The following is a 19,802-nucleotide window of genomic DNA, read 5'->3' as shown; positions in this document are numbered from 1 at the left end:
TTCGTATAGACAATCTTATTTAATCTCAAAAACAACCATACAAGGCATTACTTTATTGGGTGATCTCCCCATTTTACAGACGAAGAAATTATGATAGAGACGATTATATGGCTTGCTCAAAGTCACATTATTAAGTGGTGGTGGAGCTAGAAATCAAATTCAGGTAATCCGATTCCAGAGTCCTCATTTGGAAGCGTTTCCCCATCGGACCGCTCATGCATATTCCACATGTTCCACAACACCAGCCATTCTGTCTTTCCTCAGAAGCTGATCACTTCCAAAGAATGTAACATGGGCAGTAGTTTATATCTGACCCAAATACTTCTGTAAATGTGATTATCACCATAGAAGCCAACACAACATTGCCCTAAATTGTCTTGCAAAAAAGAATGCTCAGAGCTCATTCTGATGTTTCTGTTTATTAATAAATACATTCTTACCCAAAGAATTTGACCAATTACAATAATGTGACCACTGAAATATTACCAACCTACCTTGAAGCAGATGTGAATTATACAATTCATAAACCATCTCTCAGATGTAAACAAGAAGCAAGAGATTCATTTGAAAACTATTACCAAAGAAGGCCGGGCACGATGGCTCAAGCCTGTAATCCCAGCACTTTGGGTGGCCGAGGCGGGTGGATCACGAGGTGAAGAGATCAAGACCATCCTGGCCAACATGGTGAAACCTCGTCTCTACTAAAAATACAATAAATTAGCTGGGCGTGGTGGTGTGCGCCTGTAGTCCCAGCTACTCTGGAGGCTGAGGCAGGAGAATCACTTGAACCCGGGAGGCTGAGGTTGCAGTGAGCCGAGATTGTGCCACTGCACTCCAGCCTAGCAACAGAGAATCCATCTCCAAAAAAAAAAAAAAAAAAAAGGGAAAGAAAAGAAAACTATTACCAAAGTTGAAAAAAAATTTTAAGGTTTAATTCTGAGATTTACTTTTCTTATTCTCCCTGTAATAGATGGTTTTCTATCTAGGCAAACTATAAGGCAAAATTTATATTCTCTAAAAATATGCTAGCTGTGCCATTGGCACCCACCCCCCATATATAAAACAAGTGAAAATCTTTTCAGTCAATTCCCCAAAATAACTAGGACTCCAGCCATCCCCCAGAAACAGATTCCAACCTGGCTGCTATTAATAAGTTTTCATCTAAACATGCTGTGTATTCCTCAGGCTTCTTCAGGTGCCCAGAATTGAAGCCTAGCTTTCACTGGCTTAACCAACTACAGACATTTGCTGGCTGGTAGAACTATGAAACAGGGTGGATCAGGTTTCCTGTGTGTGTGTGTGCGCGTGCGCATATGTGTGTGTGTCTGTGGGTGGGGAAGATGAAATTCATCCCTTGGCACTGTTTCTCAATATTGGTTTCATTTTCTTCTACTGTATAAGGGAAACCTTCCTGCACCATGAGAAGAACAGTATATGACTTCAGGAAATATCTAGATTACTTTATGTCATCTAGTAACCCCAAAGAAAGAGGGCTTCAGTCCCATCATGTTTATATGAAGTCCAAGGCCACATTCTCATCCCTTAGACAGACTACTGTGGTTGAACAGGGACAGCGATTGGCCAGGACTGAGCCACGTGACCAGTCAAGGTCCTTTGCAACTGATTAGCAACCTTACCAGATTAGTGCCAAGTGGCACCAAGAGAGGGTTTAAACAGCTGTTCCTCTGCTCTTTGCCAGATAGGATACTGCTCAACTATATCACCTGACTGTTTCCTGATGTCCTCCTTTTACCACTTATGAACATGCCCAGCTCCATTGTGGACACTTGTAAACCCAAAGAAAGAGACATTGAATATTTGGTCAAGGGAGTGTGGAATGAAGGGGCCTCATATCTGTAGCTGGTGGGGAAAGCACTGATGAAGGCCCTGAACTGTACCTGTGGTTTGTAATTCTCCTGCTGTATCTGTTTACCTGTTGGCCCATCCTTACTGCATTTTCATTCACTGCACTTGCTAAAGGCTTATTACTCACAACTCAGATGAATCACCTCCACTGCTTCATTTCTGCCTTTTTTAATAGACTGAGAAGGGGGTGGCCACCTAACTGGTCAGAAGCAGAAGAGCTGGTTTGGCCTTTTCATCCTAAGCCTGAGGTGTCTTGTCACAATAATCAGGGGTTTTATGAATGTAGGGCACTTAAATCCTCTTTGTTCCAGCTTTGAGCCTCATTCTCCAGTTCTTGAGCATCAGAGATGTCATTCAACAAAATGCCCATGAAAATTAATACTTCCCCACCTTTTAAATTCCCTTAAAACATTTTGTATTGAAGTTTTTTTATTATTTTAACTCCTTTTTGTTTAAATATCCTCTTTTGAATATCATTTTAAACACACAATCTTTTTTCACTTTTTTATTTTATATCTCTGTATACAACCTGATGTTTTGATATACATGTACATACTGAAATGGTTGCTGTAGTGAAGTAAATTAACATATATCAATCATCTCACATAGTTATCCTTTTTGTATGTGTGGCAAGAGCACCTAAAATCTACTATTTTCACAAAAATCTTATATATAATACATTATTATTAACCATCATCCTTGTCTTGTACGTTATAGCTCTAGACTCGTTCATCCTACATATCTTCAACTTTGGATCCTTTGACCTACATCTCTCTATTTTCTCTCCCTCTCCCTGCATCTCCCCAATCCCTGATAGTTACCATTTTATTCTCTTTCTCTTTGTATTTGACTTTTTTATATTTCACATTCAAGTGAGATCACACAGTACTTTTCTTTTTGTGTATTACATTTCACTTAGCATAATGTCCTCCAGCTTCATCCATAGCAGCTTCATCCATAACTTCTGGGTGTAGCCATGGCAAGGGTAAACCGATATGGCACACTGGTGGGCATGTCTTATGGAGAGGTGCTTCCAACTCTTCCGTTTTAGCTAGTCCTCAATTTGTCTGATGTCTGAACCCCACCGCCAGAGTTAAGTCTTGCCTGCTGAGTCATGTCCAGCCTCCTACCTCAGAAGTATGAAGCATAACTGGTGTTACTAACACCATCTTCAGAACAGTGATTAACCTTCAATATTGAGGAATAGAAAAAGTATAGAATTGGGTTTAGCTGTATATGTAACATTTCCTGTCTTTGAAAACAGAAATTGAAACAAATATGCAAAATATAATTGTCCGTTGAATCTGCTGATTATATTGTTTTCTATTTGTTTCTGTTTGCCTGAAATATTTATAGCTAAAAATAATTTTTAATTGTTACCAGGCAGAAGAAAATGTTTTAAATAAACAGCATATAAAAATATTCCAAAAATAATATTCAAGGAGCTGATGTTGTGAAATGTCAAAAGGAACTGAGAAGAGCAATTTTCATTATGCTAAAATACTGTAAGTAACATATGTGCATTAACTAGGGATTAGGCAGGAAAAAAGGACTCACAGCAGGTATTGCAACAGAATGAATTTAATATGAGGAATTCATAAACAGGTGTTAGGGAACCCTGAAGCAACAAAACAAAGTAACTGTAGACAAGAATGACCACTCTAACAGTGAGGCAACGAACTGTAATGTTGGGAATATCAGAGCCTAGAAATTTGGTAGAGAATCTCTATGGATCTGGAACTCAGATTCTGGAGGAAAGGGCACCACATAGTTAATGTTGATGTATCTAAAAGGTCATAATAAGGTTAGGAGGTTAGGAGGACTAAAACCAAAACTACACTTTCAGGAGAGAAAAACCCTTGCTGGAATGAGGTTAGAGATAGAGTCAGGAGCAGGAAGAAAACAGACAGAATATAGCTGGGCATAGTGGCTCATGCCTGTAATCCTAGCACTTTGGAAGGCCGAGGTGGGCAGATCACTTGAGCCCAGAAGTTTGAGACCAGCCTGCGTGACACAGTGAGACCTCATCTCTACAAAAAGTACAAAAATTAGCCAGGCATGGTGGCACACACTTGTAGTCCCAGTTTCTTAAGAGGCTGAGGCAGGAGGATCACTTAAGCCTGGGAGGTTGAGGCTGCAGTGAGCCAAGTTCATGCCACTGCACTTCAGCCTGGGCAACAGAACAAGACCCTGTCTCAAAAAAAAAAAAAAGAAAGAAAGAAAAGAAAAGGAAAGAAAGAAAGTCTCTCCTCCTACCTTACAGTATCCCTCTACTGCCTTCTGAGATTTTAACAAGAGTACTCAGTTGGAACATAAAAAATGAGAACTGATGGCTTCAAGTTAGTTTTATTATTCAAAATAGTTTGGGAACTTCTTGGGGATTTTCTTAGAGCCATAGCTTAGAATTTGTACTATCCTCAGTGGAAACAAACTGAAGAATTTCATTTTCTGAAAATCAACAGTGATAACTCACAATCATCTTAGGATAAAAAATTGAATGATATAAACTAGAAAATAATGTTCACATGTTCTCTTAAAAAAGGTAAATTTAAAAATTTTGCCATCTTAAAAACCCTTTCAAAGAAGAGGTGGAGATATAAAAAAACAAACAAACTGATTACAAAAAAATACATTACAAAAATGAACAATGGCCACATGTGTGCATACAATCTTTGCTTTAAAATCAATGCATTGTTGGAAAGTTCTATAATATTAAGTCTTTAGAATGAAAAATGTCAGAAAAGCATGGAGAAAAACCAACAAATAGGAAGTTTACAAAATATAGGTACAATTTTAGATGAAATTATCTGGAAGGCAATTTTCCAGATTAATGCCAATGTAAACTGAATACTCAAAATAGTCAGAAGTTAAATAGAATTTTAAATGGACTCAACAAAACAAATATACATATTAATGAGCCAAAGAGAATATATGATCATTTATTTAGATGCACAATAGGCATTTTAAAAAAATCAATTCCCATTAACGTTAAAAAACACATGTATCATAAGTTCATGGATACTTTCAGAACTTGAGAACATTTATATACTCAGTCTGACAGCCCGCATTTTTTTTAATTTAATGGGGAAATACGAGAGGCAGTACCATTAATTCAGACTATAGACAAGAATGCCCACTATCTTTACTACTATTTACCGTATTATTAGAGGTATTAGCCATGCAATCAAAGAAGAGGAAGAAAATAGAGCCTTAGAATTAGGAAGAGATAAAAATCAATTTGAAAATTATATATACTATATTTGATATAGTGTGATATAATTAAATATCTGGAAAACACAAAATAACTGATGAAAACACTACACAAGGAATAAAATAATTTTATAAGACAATAGCTTATAAAACTACAATTACAACAATTAATAACCTTTATATATACAAACGAAAATTTGGAAAATGAAATGTAATTCATGATAGCAAAAAAAAATACCTAGGTATAAGCTTAATAAGAAAAATTCTTGTATTTATTGTCAACTGATTTTTAATAAAGATACGAAGACAATTCAATGCAGAAAGAATCATCTTTTTGAGAAATGGTTCTGTGAGTATGAAGAGACCACCTCTGGATTGGGAGAAAATATTTGCAAGTCATATATCTAATTAAAGGTTAGAAGAAACTATCATCAGAGCCTACAGACAGACAGCCTAAAGAATGAGAGAAAATTTTTGCAATCTATCGATCTGACAAAGGTCTAATATCCACAGCCTACACAGAACTTAAACAAATTTACAAGAAAAAAAAACCCATTAAAAAGTGAGCAAAGGATGTGAACAGACACTTCTCAAAAGAAGACATACAGGTGGCCAACAAACATGAAAGAAAGCTCAACGTCACTGATCATTAGAGAAATGCAAATCAAAACCACAATGAGATACCACCTCATGCCAGTCAGAATGGCTATTATTTAAAAGTCAAAAAACAACAGATGCTGGTAAAGTTGTGGAGAAAAAGGAACACTTTTACACTGTTGGAGGGAGTGTAAATTAGTTCAACCATTGTGGAAGACAGTGTGGCGATTCCTCGAAGACCTAGAGGCAGAAATACCATTTGACGTAGCAAGCCCATTACTGGGTATATACCCAAAAAAATATGTCATTCCATTATAAAGATACATGAACATATATGTTCATTGCTGCACTATTCACAATAGCAAAGACATGAAATCCACCTAAATATCCATCAATGATAAACTGGATAAAGAAAATGTGGTACATACACACCATAGAATACTATGCAGCCATTAAAAGGAACAAGATCATGTCCTTTGCAGGGATGTGGATGTATCTGGAAGCTGTTATCCTCAGCAAACTAATGCAGGAACAGAAAACCAAATACCACATGTTCTCACTTCTAACAGGGAGAAAGAATAGCTAATGGATGCTGGGCTCAGTGTCTAGGTTATAGGATGGTCTGTGTGGTAAACCACCATGGCACATGCTTTACCTATGTAACAAACCTGCACAGCCTGCACATGTATCCCTGAACTTAAAATAGAAGTTGAAGGAAAAAAAAGGTTAATATCCAAAATATAAAAATAACAAACAATAACAAGAAAACAAAAAACTCAATTTTAAAAATGGGCAAGGAACCTGTACAGACATTTCTCAAAAGAAGACATACAAAATGGCCAACAGATACGGTAAAAAATGCTCAACATGACTAATCATTAGGGAAATATTCTCAGATTTGATACCAAAGGCCTGAACCTTAGAAGATATTAATAGGCTGGGTGTAGTGGCTCACACCTGTTATCTCAGCACTTTGGGAGGCCGAGGTGGGCGGATCACGAGGTCAGGAGATCGAGACCATCCTGGCCAACATGGTGAAACCCCATCTATGCTAAAAAAAAAAAAAAAAAAAAAAATACAAAAAAACAAAAATTATCTGGGCTTGGTGGCACATGCCTGTAATCCCAGCTACTCGGGAGGCTGAGGCAGGAGAATCACTTGAACCAAGGACTCAGAGGTTGCAGTGAGCAAAGGTCACGCCACTGCATTCCAGCCTAGCGACAGAGATTGACCCGTCTCAAAAAAAAAAAAAAAGGAAAAAGATATTAATGATAAGCTGAACTCCAATCACCCTATGAAAGATCCCACAAAACTATTGAGATACTAATTCACATTCACTAGGATAGCAAAAATCTAAAAAGACTAGAATAAGTTTTAGCTAAGATGTAGAGCATTGGAACCCTCATGCATTGCTGTGGTATTGTAATATGGTACAGCTGATTTGGAAAACAATTTAGTATTTCCTCAAAATGATAAACACAAAGGTACTAGTAATACATGATCCAGCAATTCCATTCCTAGGTATATACCCAAAAGAAATGAAGATATATATCCACACAAAAACTTGTTCCACACAAAATGTTCATAGTAACATTATTCATAAGAGCCAAAAAGTCAAATACAAATGTTTGTTAACTAATGAATGAATAAACAAAGTCTAACATATCCATACAATGGAATGTTACTTAGCCAAAAATGGAATGAAGTATTTATTCACACTACAAATTGAATGTAACTTAAAATTGTTAGACAAAGTGAAAGAATCATGTTTCAAAAGGCCACATGTTATATGATGCCATTTGTATGAAATGTCCAGAATGGGCAAGTTCATAGAGACAGATAATAGAATATTAATTTCTATGAGTTGGGGAAGAGAGGAATGGGGAGTGATTGTTAATGAGTATAGGATTTCTTTTGGGGTGTTATAAATGTTCTAAAATTAGACAGTGGAGGTGTCTACACAACTCTGTGAAATACACTAAAACCAATGAATTGTACTTTAAATATGCAGATTTTATGGTATTAAATTATATCTTTTAAAAATTATTATATATGTTCTAAAAAGACTAATAACAAAATTAAAAGAAACCACAGACTATGAGGAAATGTCCACGTATCATATATTTGATAAATTAAGGACTTGTAAGCCAGAGTTTATTAAGAACTCTTTTAACTCAATAAAATGAGAAGACAAGACAAACAACCCAAATTAAAAATGAGCAAATGATTTGTATACATTTCACCAAACAAAGTCAAATGAATGGCCAATAAGCACATAAAAAAATGCTCAACCTAATTAGATATTAGGGAAATGCAAATTAAAACCACCATGAGATGCCACTTTGTACCTACAAAAATGGCTGTAATCATAAAGACACAATCCTGGATGTTGGTGAGGATTTGAAGACACTAGTTTCAAACATTCCTGGTGGGAATATAAAATGTCACGTTGGAAAACAGTTTGACAGTTTCTTACAAAGCTAACTATTGATTCGTCATATGGCCCAGCAATTTCTCGCCTAGGAATCTCCCCAACAGAAATGAAAACATATGTGAACACAAAGATCTTTATTTACATGTTCAGAACAACATTATTCCTAACAGCCAAGAAGTGGAAACAATCCAAATGTCCCTCAACTGGTGAACCTAGAAATAAAATAGGTCTTTTCCATGCAATGGAATAGCATTCGGCAATAAAAAATTAAGTATCAATACATACTACAACAGATGAACCTCAAGAACATCATGCTAAGTGCAAGATGCCAGACACAAAATACTATATGTAGTATGATTCCATTTATATAAGATGTAGAAAGAAAAACTTACAAAGACAGAAAACAACTCAGTGGTGCCTAGGATTGGGAATATTAATAGATATGAGGAAACTTCTTAGGGTCATGGAAATATTCTAAAACTGGATTGTGGTGATGCATAACTCTAGAAATTTACTAAAAGTCAATGAATTATAAAATTACAGTGTGTACATTTTACGGCATGTAAATTGTAGATTGACAAAGCTGTTAAAAATAAGCCAGTTATGTGATCTTGTTAAAAACTGGAGGAAAAAAGTGAAACAAGCCAATAATTAAGAGCATTAGGTATAGATTCAGAGGTTTTCAAAAAGCATCTTCAGAAAATATCATTTGGTAATACTCCTACCTCACTCAAAAAAAAAAAACAGAAAAATGTAAATGGAGGAAAAAAAAGGAAACTTTTCTAAAAGTTATTCCAAATATTTACCTTACGAAGTCTAAAAAGGTGATAGAGGAGGAATACTGATCAAGTACATCATTTATCTTCTCAAATACCACATTTATTACACAATATCAAAATGCTTATGCATCTAACAATGGATAATGTTAGAATGGAAGGTGAAAATACGGGCATCCTCTCCATCTGGTATATTGTTTTATTTTGTCCTGGCATTTGAGTTTTAATTTATGTTTTGCTACTGTATTCCCAAATTCTCTTTCCTATGTGCTATTTGCCACAATATCTGTTGGGGAATAGTAACATGAGCTGAGTAAACTATTGTTTTATTTTACTTGTGTATTATAACATGTCAAAATACTAGAATTAGAGAGACCCCCCAAAATTACTAGTTCATACTCTTTACTGGAGAGACTTTCTCTCCTTTCGTGTGCACAAAACTACAAGATACCGATTTACTTTCAAAGGAAAACAAGGGGAGATTATCAGTGAGGTTTGGTTGGACTCACCTTACTCATGGCACAAAGAAAAGGACATTTCACTTTCAAGGATGATTATAAACACACACACTATTGGAGTCATTAAATCATTGATTTGATGGCCAACACTGGAAATGCAAGTGAGACAACATTTAAAAGAATGGACGATTTTCATAATCATATGAGTAACACTGGTAGTTGTTTTTTGCTAAAAGCAGCAATGCCATGGCAAGGATCATCTTAAGGAGAAGAAAATCTGCCGAAGAAGAGGATGCTGTTGGATTCATTGTGCCTGATGAAGAACAGGAAGGGATGATTGCAGTGAACATTTTCATGACCTGGGGCAGATGTGACAGTAAAGCCTATGCCGGTGGCAGCTGCAGCCTCGGTGCCTTCCTCAGTTACCGCCACAAAAGAACTGTGCAGGAATTTCTGGGCATGCAACCCGGAGCCTGACGACATTCCCGAGTAGTCGGCTTTGTGCTCACTGAAGGCATCGCCCATCCCCATGGCAGCCAGGACCGCCTCTAGATCGTAACTGTCCTCCACCTCAAACCGGGGCAAGTGCAGATTCACCCTTCTTTCTTCCATATGCCCTGGATTAGTCCACTCTACCAATTTCTCAGGACTTATTTTATCTATTATCTATTTTCAAAAAAAGAAGAGTAGAATGGTATGATTATCAATCAAAAATCTGAAACAGTGTAACACTGATTTGTATCAGTCAGAAGTTATTAATTTTAGTAATATTAAAAGTGGAAATTTTATTTCACTAGATTGTTGTCTTTATACTGCAGGCGGTTGTCTTATATTTCTCTGTTTAAATTATCTGTGTATATGTGGAAATCCAATAGCATTGAATACATTTTTAAAGATTAAACATAAGTCATTTCTTATTTTATCAACCTAGTATATATTTCATTTTAACTACCTCCCCTAGTCTTTGAATGCATATGTATTTACATAGTTGCAATCACAGTGCATGTCCATTTTATTTGATAAAAAGTAAACTTTTTCACACTATTGCATATCTCTCCTATCTTCAAACAGCTAGATAATATTCTTATGAAGTTGATAAATTTTTCCCAATATTTAGCTATTCATTCACTTTACAAACATTTAGTCTGTATCAGGCATTGTGATAGACTTGATAGTTACTAAGGATACAAAAATAATAATTACGATTAATTTCAAACTGGGCATTCCAGTCTATTTAATACCGAAATAACTGATTTGACTCAGAAAGGCAATTTGTTTCTTCTGCATTATTTCTTTAGAGTAATTCCCACAACTGGGGTTTTTGAATCAGAAATACTCTTAAAGCTCTCAGACATATTGCCATTTTGCTGTCCCAAAATATTTTCCAACTTCAAATGCTACTAGCAATATTTCACAGAAGTAGCACAGCATCTGGTAGTGTAAGAAGACAGCAGTTATCATTTGTTGAGTGCTTTCTATGTCCTAGACCCCTTCTAGGCTACGTTTCTCTAATCATTCCAACACTGCTGCACATTAAGCACCATGGAGCCCTCTTCAGAGATGGGAAAATATTGAAGTTCAAGGAAGTTAAGAAGCTTCAAGGGTCAGAAAGCCACTAGAGAAACAGGGATTTGAAACAAAACTCTCCTGATTTTCAAAATACAGGACACTAGCCACAATTTATTTATTTATTTATTTTATTTTGAGACAGAGTCTCGCTCTGTCACGCAGGCTGGAGTGCAGTGGCACAATCTCGGCTCACTGCAAGCTCCGCCTCCCAGGTTCATGCCATTCTCCCACCTCAGCCTCCCGAGTAGCTGGGACTACAGGCGGCCGCCACCTCGCCCGGCTAATTTTTTGTATTTTTAGTAGAGACGGGGTTTCACCGTGTTAGCCAGGATGGTCTCGATCTCCTGACCTCGTGATCCACCCGTCTTGGCCTCCCAAAGTGCTGGGATTACAGGCATGAGCCACCGCACCCGGCCCTCACATAATTTTTTTAACCACAAAATGGGTGACACTAAATCAGTGGTGTAAGGGTGTAAGACAGAAATTCAAAAGCTCCAAGAGCCTACTGAACAGTGTGCAGAATTGGTTGTATATATGCATGTGTGATTTTTTTTTTCCAGGAAAGGGGTCCATAGATATCAACCGTTTCTCAGAATGGTGGGTGATCTTTAGGACTCCCATGTAATCTTAAATGTTCATTTTAGTTCATCCCAAACATTATAGGATTAGTTGTTCTCAATAAACCTGACCCATACTATTTAATGTTCCCCAGTACACATCCATCTGTAGCTGCTGGAGAGTGAGAAACACTTTCTATTTGACACTGCTGGCCACCAGCTCCTATTCAGAAGCCCTGAGACAAAAAGCCTCAGGAAATGAAAGCAAGAATAAGGAGATGTAAGCATTTACCTTCTCCAGGCCATCGATGTCGTTGGGCAGAAGCACAAACATGCTTAGGTCATTGTTTTTATATGGAATCCCTAGAATTTTGGCCTGCAAGTCCTCCAGGAAAGTGAAGCTAAAGGAATGGCTCTGTGTCATCATCTGTACAGATTTACTTGTGTTCTGCAACAAATTAACAGAGCACACAATATCAAAGGACATAAGACCAAAGGCATTAAGGCAACCAAGTTAGTTCATCAAAATAATTCACTCAATCTAAAATAAAACCCAATATCAGAGTCTCAGAATGAGTATCTACTATTACCAGTGTGCATTTGCTCAAATATGACTTTAGATTTTTTGGGGGGAGTGGGGGATGGAGTCTCACTCTGTCGCCAGGCTGGAGTGCAGTGGCGTGATCTTGGCTCACTGCAACTTCTGCCTCCTGGGTTCAAGCAATTGTCCTGCCTCAGCCTCCCAAGTAGCTGGGACTACCGGCGTGCGCCACCACACCCAGCTAATTTTTATATTTTTAGTAGATACAGGGTTTCACCATGTTGGCAAGGATAGTCTCGATCCCTTGATCTCGTGATCCACCCACCTCGGCCTCCCAAAGTGCTGGGATTACAAGTGTCAGCCACCATGCCCAGCCATAACTTTAGACTTTACATTCCATGTGTAAGCACATCACAAAAATAAATTAAGGGCCATACCTTATTCATCCAAAATTTCTCTTCCTTAGTATTTTCTTTCTTAAACTCCCTGTCCCATTGCCCTTTAAAATAAACTGTGTTCACCAGCACCAGCTTGGTAGAGCTGCTAATGGAGCCATCTGGGAACAAGTCCTTGATTTTTTCTGCGAATGAAGAAACAGAAAAAGGTTGGCCCATCTTCCAAATGACAAGTAATAAGTATGACAGATATGATGCAGATGGACTTGACTAATCATTAAAAACCCAGCCAGGTCAGCACCTGAGGGCCTTGCTGACAAAGGGTTCGCTGGCAGAATCGACGGGGAGGTTCTCATTTTGCCCATCGCCTATTTATCCCACTGGATAAATTGAGATTCATGGTTAAGAGTCCAGACTCTGGGGTCAGATGCCTCTGTTAGCATCCAGTTTGCCTCTTATCAGCTGAGGAATCTTGGGTAAGTTATTTAAACTCTCTGTGCCTCAGTTTCCACATCTGTAAAATAGGAATAAAATCTGCCTCATAGGGTTGTTGAAAGGAGCAAATGATTTAACACATGTAAAGCTCTTAGAACACCATCTCACACATAATAAGCACTCTGCGTTAGCTGTTATGCTTACCATTCAATATAGTTACCACCTGAGATTGAGGGATTACTTATTATATTGGAGAAGGAGTTGATATTTTTGTCTCTGAGTTCAGCCCATCCCACAATAAATTCTAAAAAATACTGTTCAACCAACTTTTTGAAAGATCCTATTTTTTCTGCTTCTTTTATTTCCTTTCTTCAGACCAAGCATGAGAGGAAAAAAAAAAAAACACATTCTGAATAACAAAGGTCTCTCTGATAATTGGTATAAAAATGGAATCTGAAACTCTAACACTAAAGTATCAGCTATTGCTCCCCAAGGTGAATTTGCACACTAACATTTCTCTGTGGATTTCTCATACCAGGGGATGAGAAAGGAAGAATGAGATAAGAAACTTGTTAAATCCTCTGCTGTGGGGAGAGCTGTAGGTTGTCATTATCCCTGCACGATGCTTAAGTGAAGATGAAGACTAGGTGGCCCCAGCTGTGGATGGGAACGACAAGTCTTGATGGGAGAGCTGCGTGTTTCTCATTTAACAGACAGAGAAAAACTCAGGAAGAAAGGCTCTGATATAAAGGAAATAATGTAAACCCGAGACAGCCATCATCCCATTTTCAGGACCCCCAAGATATTGTGATCCATGGCTATGTGTAAACAGTTCTCCAGCAAGCGTTTCCATGCGTTTGGCTTCATGCAGTCCCCCCACTGGCTCCCCTTGGCCGCTCCACATTTGCTGAAATTGCTCCACCATCTGCAGTGCCCTCCCTACCTCCCAGGCCTAGGCTTGCCCTTCCAACCCTGCAAAACCTATCTCAAGTCCCTTCCCAAAGCTTGTGCACTGCATGGCACCTCACACAGTGACAAGTCCAGGGCTTCATTCACAGCAGGTTGTCAAGGAGTGTTTTTTGTTTGTTTGTTTGTTTTTGTTTTTTTGCAATGAATGACCCACCCATACTCTACCATTTGTTTTGCTTTCAACCCAGGAATTAATCTTCTTTCGACTTTCATCTGCTGCGTTTACAAAATCAACAGGTTCCAGAGATGCATGATAATATTTTTCAACATAATCTAAGTATTTCTTTAGGAGAAACAAGGAAGGAATAAAAAGAGGTTAAAAACTCAATTTATCAATTGCCAACATCTCTAAATAAATTTATGTATACATTAGGATGACTAATACAGTAAGAGAAATTTTAAGGCCCTGGGCATCTCACATTGAGTTCCTGCATGCATATTTTTATGCAGCTATTCTGGAGATGAGGCAAAAATCAGGTTCAGATTGCCAGGACTAAAAAGAAGCTCCCTGCAGTTCTGAATATCTGTAGATCAGGATGGAAAAGCACCACAGGGATGTGGCCAGAGCCAGGCAGCACGACTTCAGGACCCACAGTCCTACTAGGGCCATTTGGCCATTCTAGAATACCACTCACAGATATGGTAGGCACAGCAAACTTACTTGAAGGAAGAGGTATGTTTTTTCTCCAAACAGCCTGTTGGTTATGTTCAGTTCATAATCATTAGTGAGTTTGCTTATTTCAGTCAAAAACTTTTGGAATTGTTGATGTACTGCTTCTGTGTTCTCAATCTTGAAAATTAAAACAAAATCTCAACATGTTATCTTGGCAAAAGCAAGCCCAGATTCTCCCCTAAGAGGATGAGGCTGCTGGGTCTCTCCCTCAGTTTGTCAGCCTCAAGGGTGATCCCTGTGTTTGATGTGGCCCCTGGATATCAGGTAGCCTTTACCCAAGTCATATGATAATGTCAGTTATGACCAATCTCAGCTCCAGACAGAAGCCTTCTCTGCCAGCCCAACACCACAGATCTTGCGTTTATAACTCAAGTTGTGGGGTTTTTTAGTCTCAAATAAAAGTGCTCACTAAATGTTCAATAAGCTTGTTTTTAGCTCCCCACAAGATTCTAAGCATCTAAGGAAAGTAAATTATTTCCCCGGACAATTCTTATCTATTGAAGTTTGGAAATTTTTCCAGATAGTGAATAAGAAGAATGACTCCTAATGGTATGAGTCACTACACATTGGGCTGAAGTGAGATTTATCCTTGTCTCCAGGGGAAAAAAAACTTTTCTGAATATTTTATGTAGGACCGATCAGTTTTCTGATTGAAGGTTTCATATTCTATGTTACCTTAACAACATATCTAGAATGTCATTATTTCAACATATAAATACAATAAATATTAATTATATATTAATATATAAGATAAATATTTCAGCAAAAATAATATATTAAAATTAATATTTTGTATTCTTTTCTCATACTAAGTTCTTAAAATATAATATGCATTTTATACCTATAGCACATCTCGATTCAAACTAGATATATTTCAAGTGTTCAATAGCCACTTGAGTAGCTACTATACTGGATATCTTGGGATTAGATAAACTCTCACCCAGGCAAATTAGGAGGCTTGTATTAAAAAGGCCATTTTTGCATTGTTTGTAGAAGGAAGGAAAGAAAGAAAAAAGGAAGGAAGGAGGGAAGGAAGGAAGGCAGGAAGGCAGGCAGACAGGCCCCATCAACAGAATAAATGAGGAAATAGCTATAAAAATGAATCAAATAGGGCTATAAGTATCCCCTTAAAATAGATGAATCTTATAAACACAATGCTAAGCCAAGAATAATCAAGTTCCAAAGAATAATGACAAAAATATATGGTATGTAATGAAATAATAAATACGTGGGAATAATGAACACCTAATCCACAATAGTGGGACTTCCTCTCTCAGGAGAGGATGGGAGTGTGCTCAAGGAAGGTGTTATACATCAGCCTAAGGGGCATCAGCTGATTTGGTAATGGTTTATTTCGTACACTGAAAAGAGGGGTTAAAGTGTGTTTATCGCATTTTTCCTTATACCTTTTCTACATATGTCTTGAGATTTTATCAGCATTTTTTAAAAGCAAGATGGAGAATACTCTGAATTTACATAATAATCAAATGGGTACATGCCAAGCCAGTCTCTGGACAAATTATTAAATGAGGAGATTGGAGTAGACGACCTCTAAGATGTATTCCAGTCCTAATATCTTTTCAGTCAGTAATTCTATTCTCTCCATACCTCTGTGGCTCCCAGGAAAATTCTGGGGAATGAGCAAAACTGCTAGACAGTGTGTATGTGTAAGCTGTGCCTTACACAACGCTGAAATTCAGTTCCCACCCCAGTCATCTAGCCTTTCACATAGGAGTAGGGCAACGATCCAAAAGAATCAGCTGTTTTCTAATTTGCACAAAGGTTCTACCTGGGCTATCATGGCTGAGAAAGAATGTGCTCTGAAGACAACTGCACTCCTCAATTGAGGGGACATTGCAGTGTTCATATGACCCCAGTTGGTTGCGCAAACCCTGAAAGGAAGCCTGACTCTCCACAGGTGCAACTGAGCCACCCACACGACCTAGCCTTTTGGGGTTGTGAAATGAGCAGCTCATATTGCTGGGTGATCTGAGCCATGGTTTTATGAGGGTCTGGAATTGCACTATGACTACTGTCAGAGCAGCTGTGCCCTTCCTGAGAGTGCTGACATCTGATCCTAGCCCCAACCTAATAGGCTTATTCCTTTCCCATGTTTGAGTAGACTCTCCTTTGGGTGGGGAATACAGGAACACTGGAGCTGGAAAAGACCTCAGGAAGTCACTGGGCCTGTACTAATTTTTTAAATACAACATCAGCATAGGGTTAAAAATATGAGTGGAGTTTAGCAATAATATCACCTACTGCTACTACCACCACCACCACTGGCTCAGTTACCAGATGCCCCTACTGGGCGCTTTACAGAGGCTGAAAGAAGATAAATAACTTGCCCAAAGTAGCATCGTTCTTAAGCTACTTGAGCCAGGACTTGAACCTAAGTCTGTTTAACTCCAAAACCCATCCACTCTGCTATAGGAACTTTTCAGTCTATTAGCCCTTACCAGTTCTATCATAGAGGTATTGTCCATTACACCTAAGGTCTCTTCTCAATACTAAGGGGTTATTATGATTGTATAATCCTTTCAACAATATTTGTCTACAGTGATTATTATTGCTTAATAATAAAGCAACAATATTGCTTTCATGCCTTTCTCAGTCCTTTTCCCCAGAGACCCCACACCTAAAATGCAACTCTACTGAAGTTTGTAAAACACATCTCCCCACGTCTTTTCCTTCAGCCTTTATTCTTACCACCTCTTTTTCTTCATCCTTTATTCTTGAGCTCTTCATGTCTTTTTCAGAGTGAAACACCTGGAAGAGATAGAAAATATTACTGTGGTGCTCAGAGAAGAGAAAACCTCACACAGAATCAGTCAGGGGAGAGTGGACGCTTGGGAAAGAAACCTCGGTGGTATATGAGGTGACATTCTCTCCTTGCAAAATCATGAAAAGGTCTGTGTTTACCTCTGATTTTTCTTTTGCTTTCTTTCTTTTTTTTTTTTTTTTTTTTTTCTGTAATGGAGTTTCACTCTTTTGCCCAGGCTGGAGTGAAGTGACATGATCTTGGGTCACTGAAACCTCTGTCTCCTGGGTTCAAGCAATTCTTCTGCCTCAGCCTCCCGAGTAGCTGGGATTATAAACACCTGCCACCACACCCAGCTAAGCTCATGCCTGTAATCCCAGCACATTGGGAGGCCAAGGTGTGTGGATCACCTGAGGTCAGGAGTTCGAAACTAGCCTTGCCAACATGTTGAAACCCCGTCTCTATTAAAAATACCTCTGATTTTTTTCTAAGGATCTTGTGTTGGCTGACGTGTTCCTGTGTTCATCTTGGATGTGTCATTTTTACCCATGTGGGGATTACGTCACTTTTTCCATAAGTACTTTTCATAATCTGTCTTAATTATGAGTGCAATGGCTTTGGACAAGGTCACTCAACCAGTCCCTACTCAAAAAAATTTCAAGCATCTGGGAGCAGGTGGGGAGATGGTATTTGGAAAGGGAAGAGGGCTTTCCTGATAGACCTGAAATTGCTCCCTGTCTTGAAAGTCTTTGTTTCATGGTCCACAGGTCAGGATGAGCATATTTTTAAGATAATGCAAGACGGCTGACCAACCCCCCAAATGAATTTGTGCATAGAAAACAAGGAAGCCCCCCGACTGTGCCCAACCTCCTCCAACTGGGAAGCAGTGGCTCCTCGGGTCCCCAGGAGGAGCATGCCAATGGCAGTCAAGATGCCCACAGGGGAAAAGAAGATGTTGCCATCATTTGTTTTCTTCAGCTCTTTGAAAAGATCAAACCCAAGTCGAGTGCTGACAGCGCCGAGTGAATCCATGATGATTTTAGCGAGATCTAGAACAGCAAGAACAACAATCAAAACTGAACATTTGAATTACTCTGTGTCAGGGGAATCCTTCCTGCTTCTATTCCTCTTCTTGCATCCATCCGGAATATAGTCATTTCCACCCTCTTGGTGAAAGGTCGCTGCTGCCTGCTTCTCCCGTCCTCTCTTGGCCTTCTCTTGCCGGGAGACATCCATCAATCTGCTGGAGTCTTCCATCATCCGGTGGTGCTCAGTTCTTATTTCCCCGGGGAGCAGGGTTAATGTTTTAATGGCTTTATTCTCTTGTTCTCTGTCTGAACCTGCCTGTCTCTCCCTCTCCACAGCCTCCTCTTCATGGAAGCTTCCCCAGGTAGACCCAGCCCTTGTCCAGGCAACACCAGTTTGTCCAGATGTGGGGCCCATGATAAGGCAGTGGGGTAGACACAAGAATCTCCATGGGCCTCAAGTTCAAGCAGTGCTCTCAGATCCAACCTTAGCAATAATAAAGCCAACACTTGAATCCTTATCTGATACTATTTCTCAGTTGATTCAAAATTCAGCCCAGAGAGTGACAGGATTGATTACATCTCTTAAACCCCTTTCCCTAACTGCATACAAACTTGACTCTGGGCTGAATTTTTCTGAAGCAGAAACCACATATCTCTGGTCATGAATTATTAGGTGGAGATGAAAGGGTTTTCTTTTTTTATACTTTTCTGTATTGTTTTAGGCTTGTGCATGAGCTTGCATTACTTTTGTCATTTCACAAAAATAATTTTTAAAGAGCAATTAATATTTGCCAAAAATAAATAGGTAGAATTGTTTTTATGTTTGCTTCATTACCAAATACTTTATAACTAGTAAGGAAAGGCTTTAGGAGGAATCCTAAAACAAGAATACGATTAACGAAAAATAAAGTTTTTTAAAGCCCACATACTTTGGGGCCTTTTGCCCTTAAGGGCTCATGCCTGCTAAGGCATCCCACATCTGATATCAAAGCTTCAGTTTCAACCTCGGGTTTCCTTGCAGAGATCCTTTACAGGTTAACTCAGAAATAAAATGGATTAATTTACTGTCAAAGAAGATACATTGTCATGGCCATGTAGGAACTGAATTAAATAAAACTACCTCCAGAAAGTCTACGCACAATAAAAGTAATTCTTTCAAACAACAAACATCATTGTTCTCAAAATACAGAGGTCTTAAATTGGAGCCAAAATAAGAACTTACCTCGGGTTTTTGGAGAGACGGTGGTGGCTGGGCAACGAACTAGGAAGCCTAAGTCAATTAAGTAGCTGGGATCCTTAATTTATAGTTCTCCACATCTGCTTCAGCAGTGGTTTTCCACCTTGTGTGCACCTTGAAATCTCCTCGGAACTTTAAAAAAAATCTATGCCCAAGCCCCACCCCAGACCAACTGAGTCAGCATCTCTCGAGTGGAAACCAGGCATGAGAATTTTTATCACCCCAGGTGATTACAATGTACAGCCAACGCTGGGAACCAAAGGTATATAGCCTGATGAAGACATACATTAAATGCA

The 19,802-nt window shown here is 38.5% G+C and overlaps 1 protein-coding gene across 2 annotated transcripts; it reads right to left on the bottom strand.

Moving 5' to 3' along the window:
• Window positions 1–7,776: 7,776 nt before the first annotated feature.
• Window positions 7,777–19,599, bottom strand: SERPINB13 (serpin family B member 13). 2 transcript variants are annotated; one of them, XM_054461003.1, is made up of 8 exons: window positions 19,492–19,599; window positions 18,109–18,290; window positions 17,190–17,249; window positions 14,469–14,597; window positions 13,973–14,090; window positions 12,446–12,588; window positions 11,760–11,915; window positions 7,777–10,007 (listed from the first exon to the last, which is right to left on the bottom strand). In XM_054461003.1, exons 2-8 carry the CDS (start codon window positions 18,271–18,273, stop codon window positions 9,603–9,605), a joined length of 1,176 nt encoding a protein of 391 aa, XP_054316978.1. In that variant the 5' UTR covers window positions 18,274–18,290; window positions 19,492–19,599; the 3' UTR covers window positions 7,777–9,602. The 2 variants fall into 2 exon arrangements, with proteins under 2 accessions (XP_054316978.1, XP_054316979.1); XM_054461004.1 differs by lacking the exons at window positions 13,973–14,090; window positions 14,469–14,597; window positions 17,190–17,249; window positions 18,109–18,290; window positions 19,492–19,599 and adding an exon at window positions 12,705–12,768 and having other exon boundaries at window positions 8,015–10,007.
• Between the last annotated feature and the right edge of the window lie 203 nt (window positions 19,600–19,802).

The sequence above is a fragment of the Pongo pygmaeus genome, chromosome 17 (genome assembly GCF_028885625.2).
Source record: "Pongo pygmaeus isolate AG05252 chromosome 17, NHGRI_mPonPyg2-v2.0_pri, whole genome shotgun sequence".
NCBI classification, from domain to species: Eukaryota; Metazoa; Chordata; class Mammalia; order Primates; family Hominidae; genus Pongo; species Pongo pygmaeus.
Note: the sequence above shows the minus strand (reverse complement) of the source record. Positions and strands in the feature narration are given on the sequence as shown.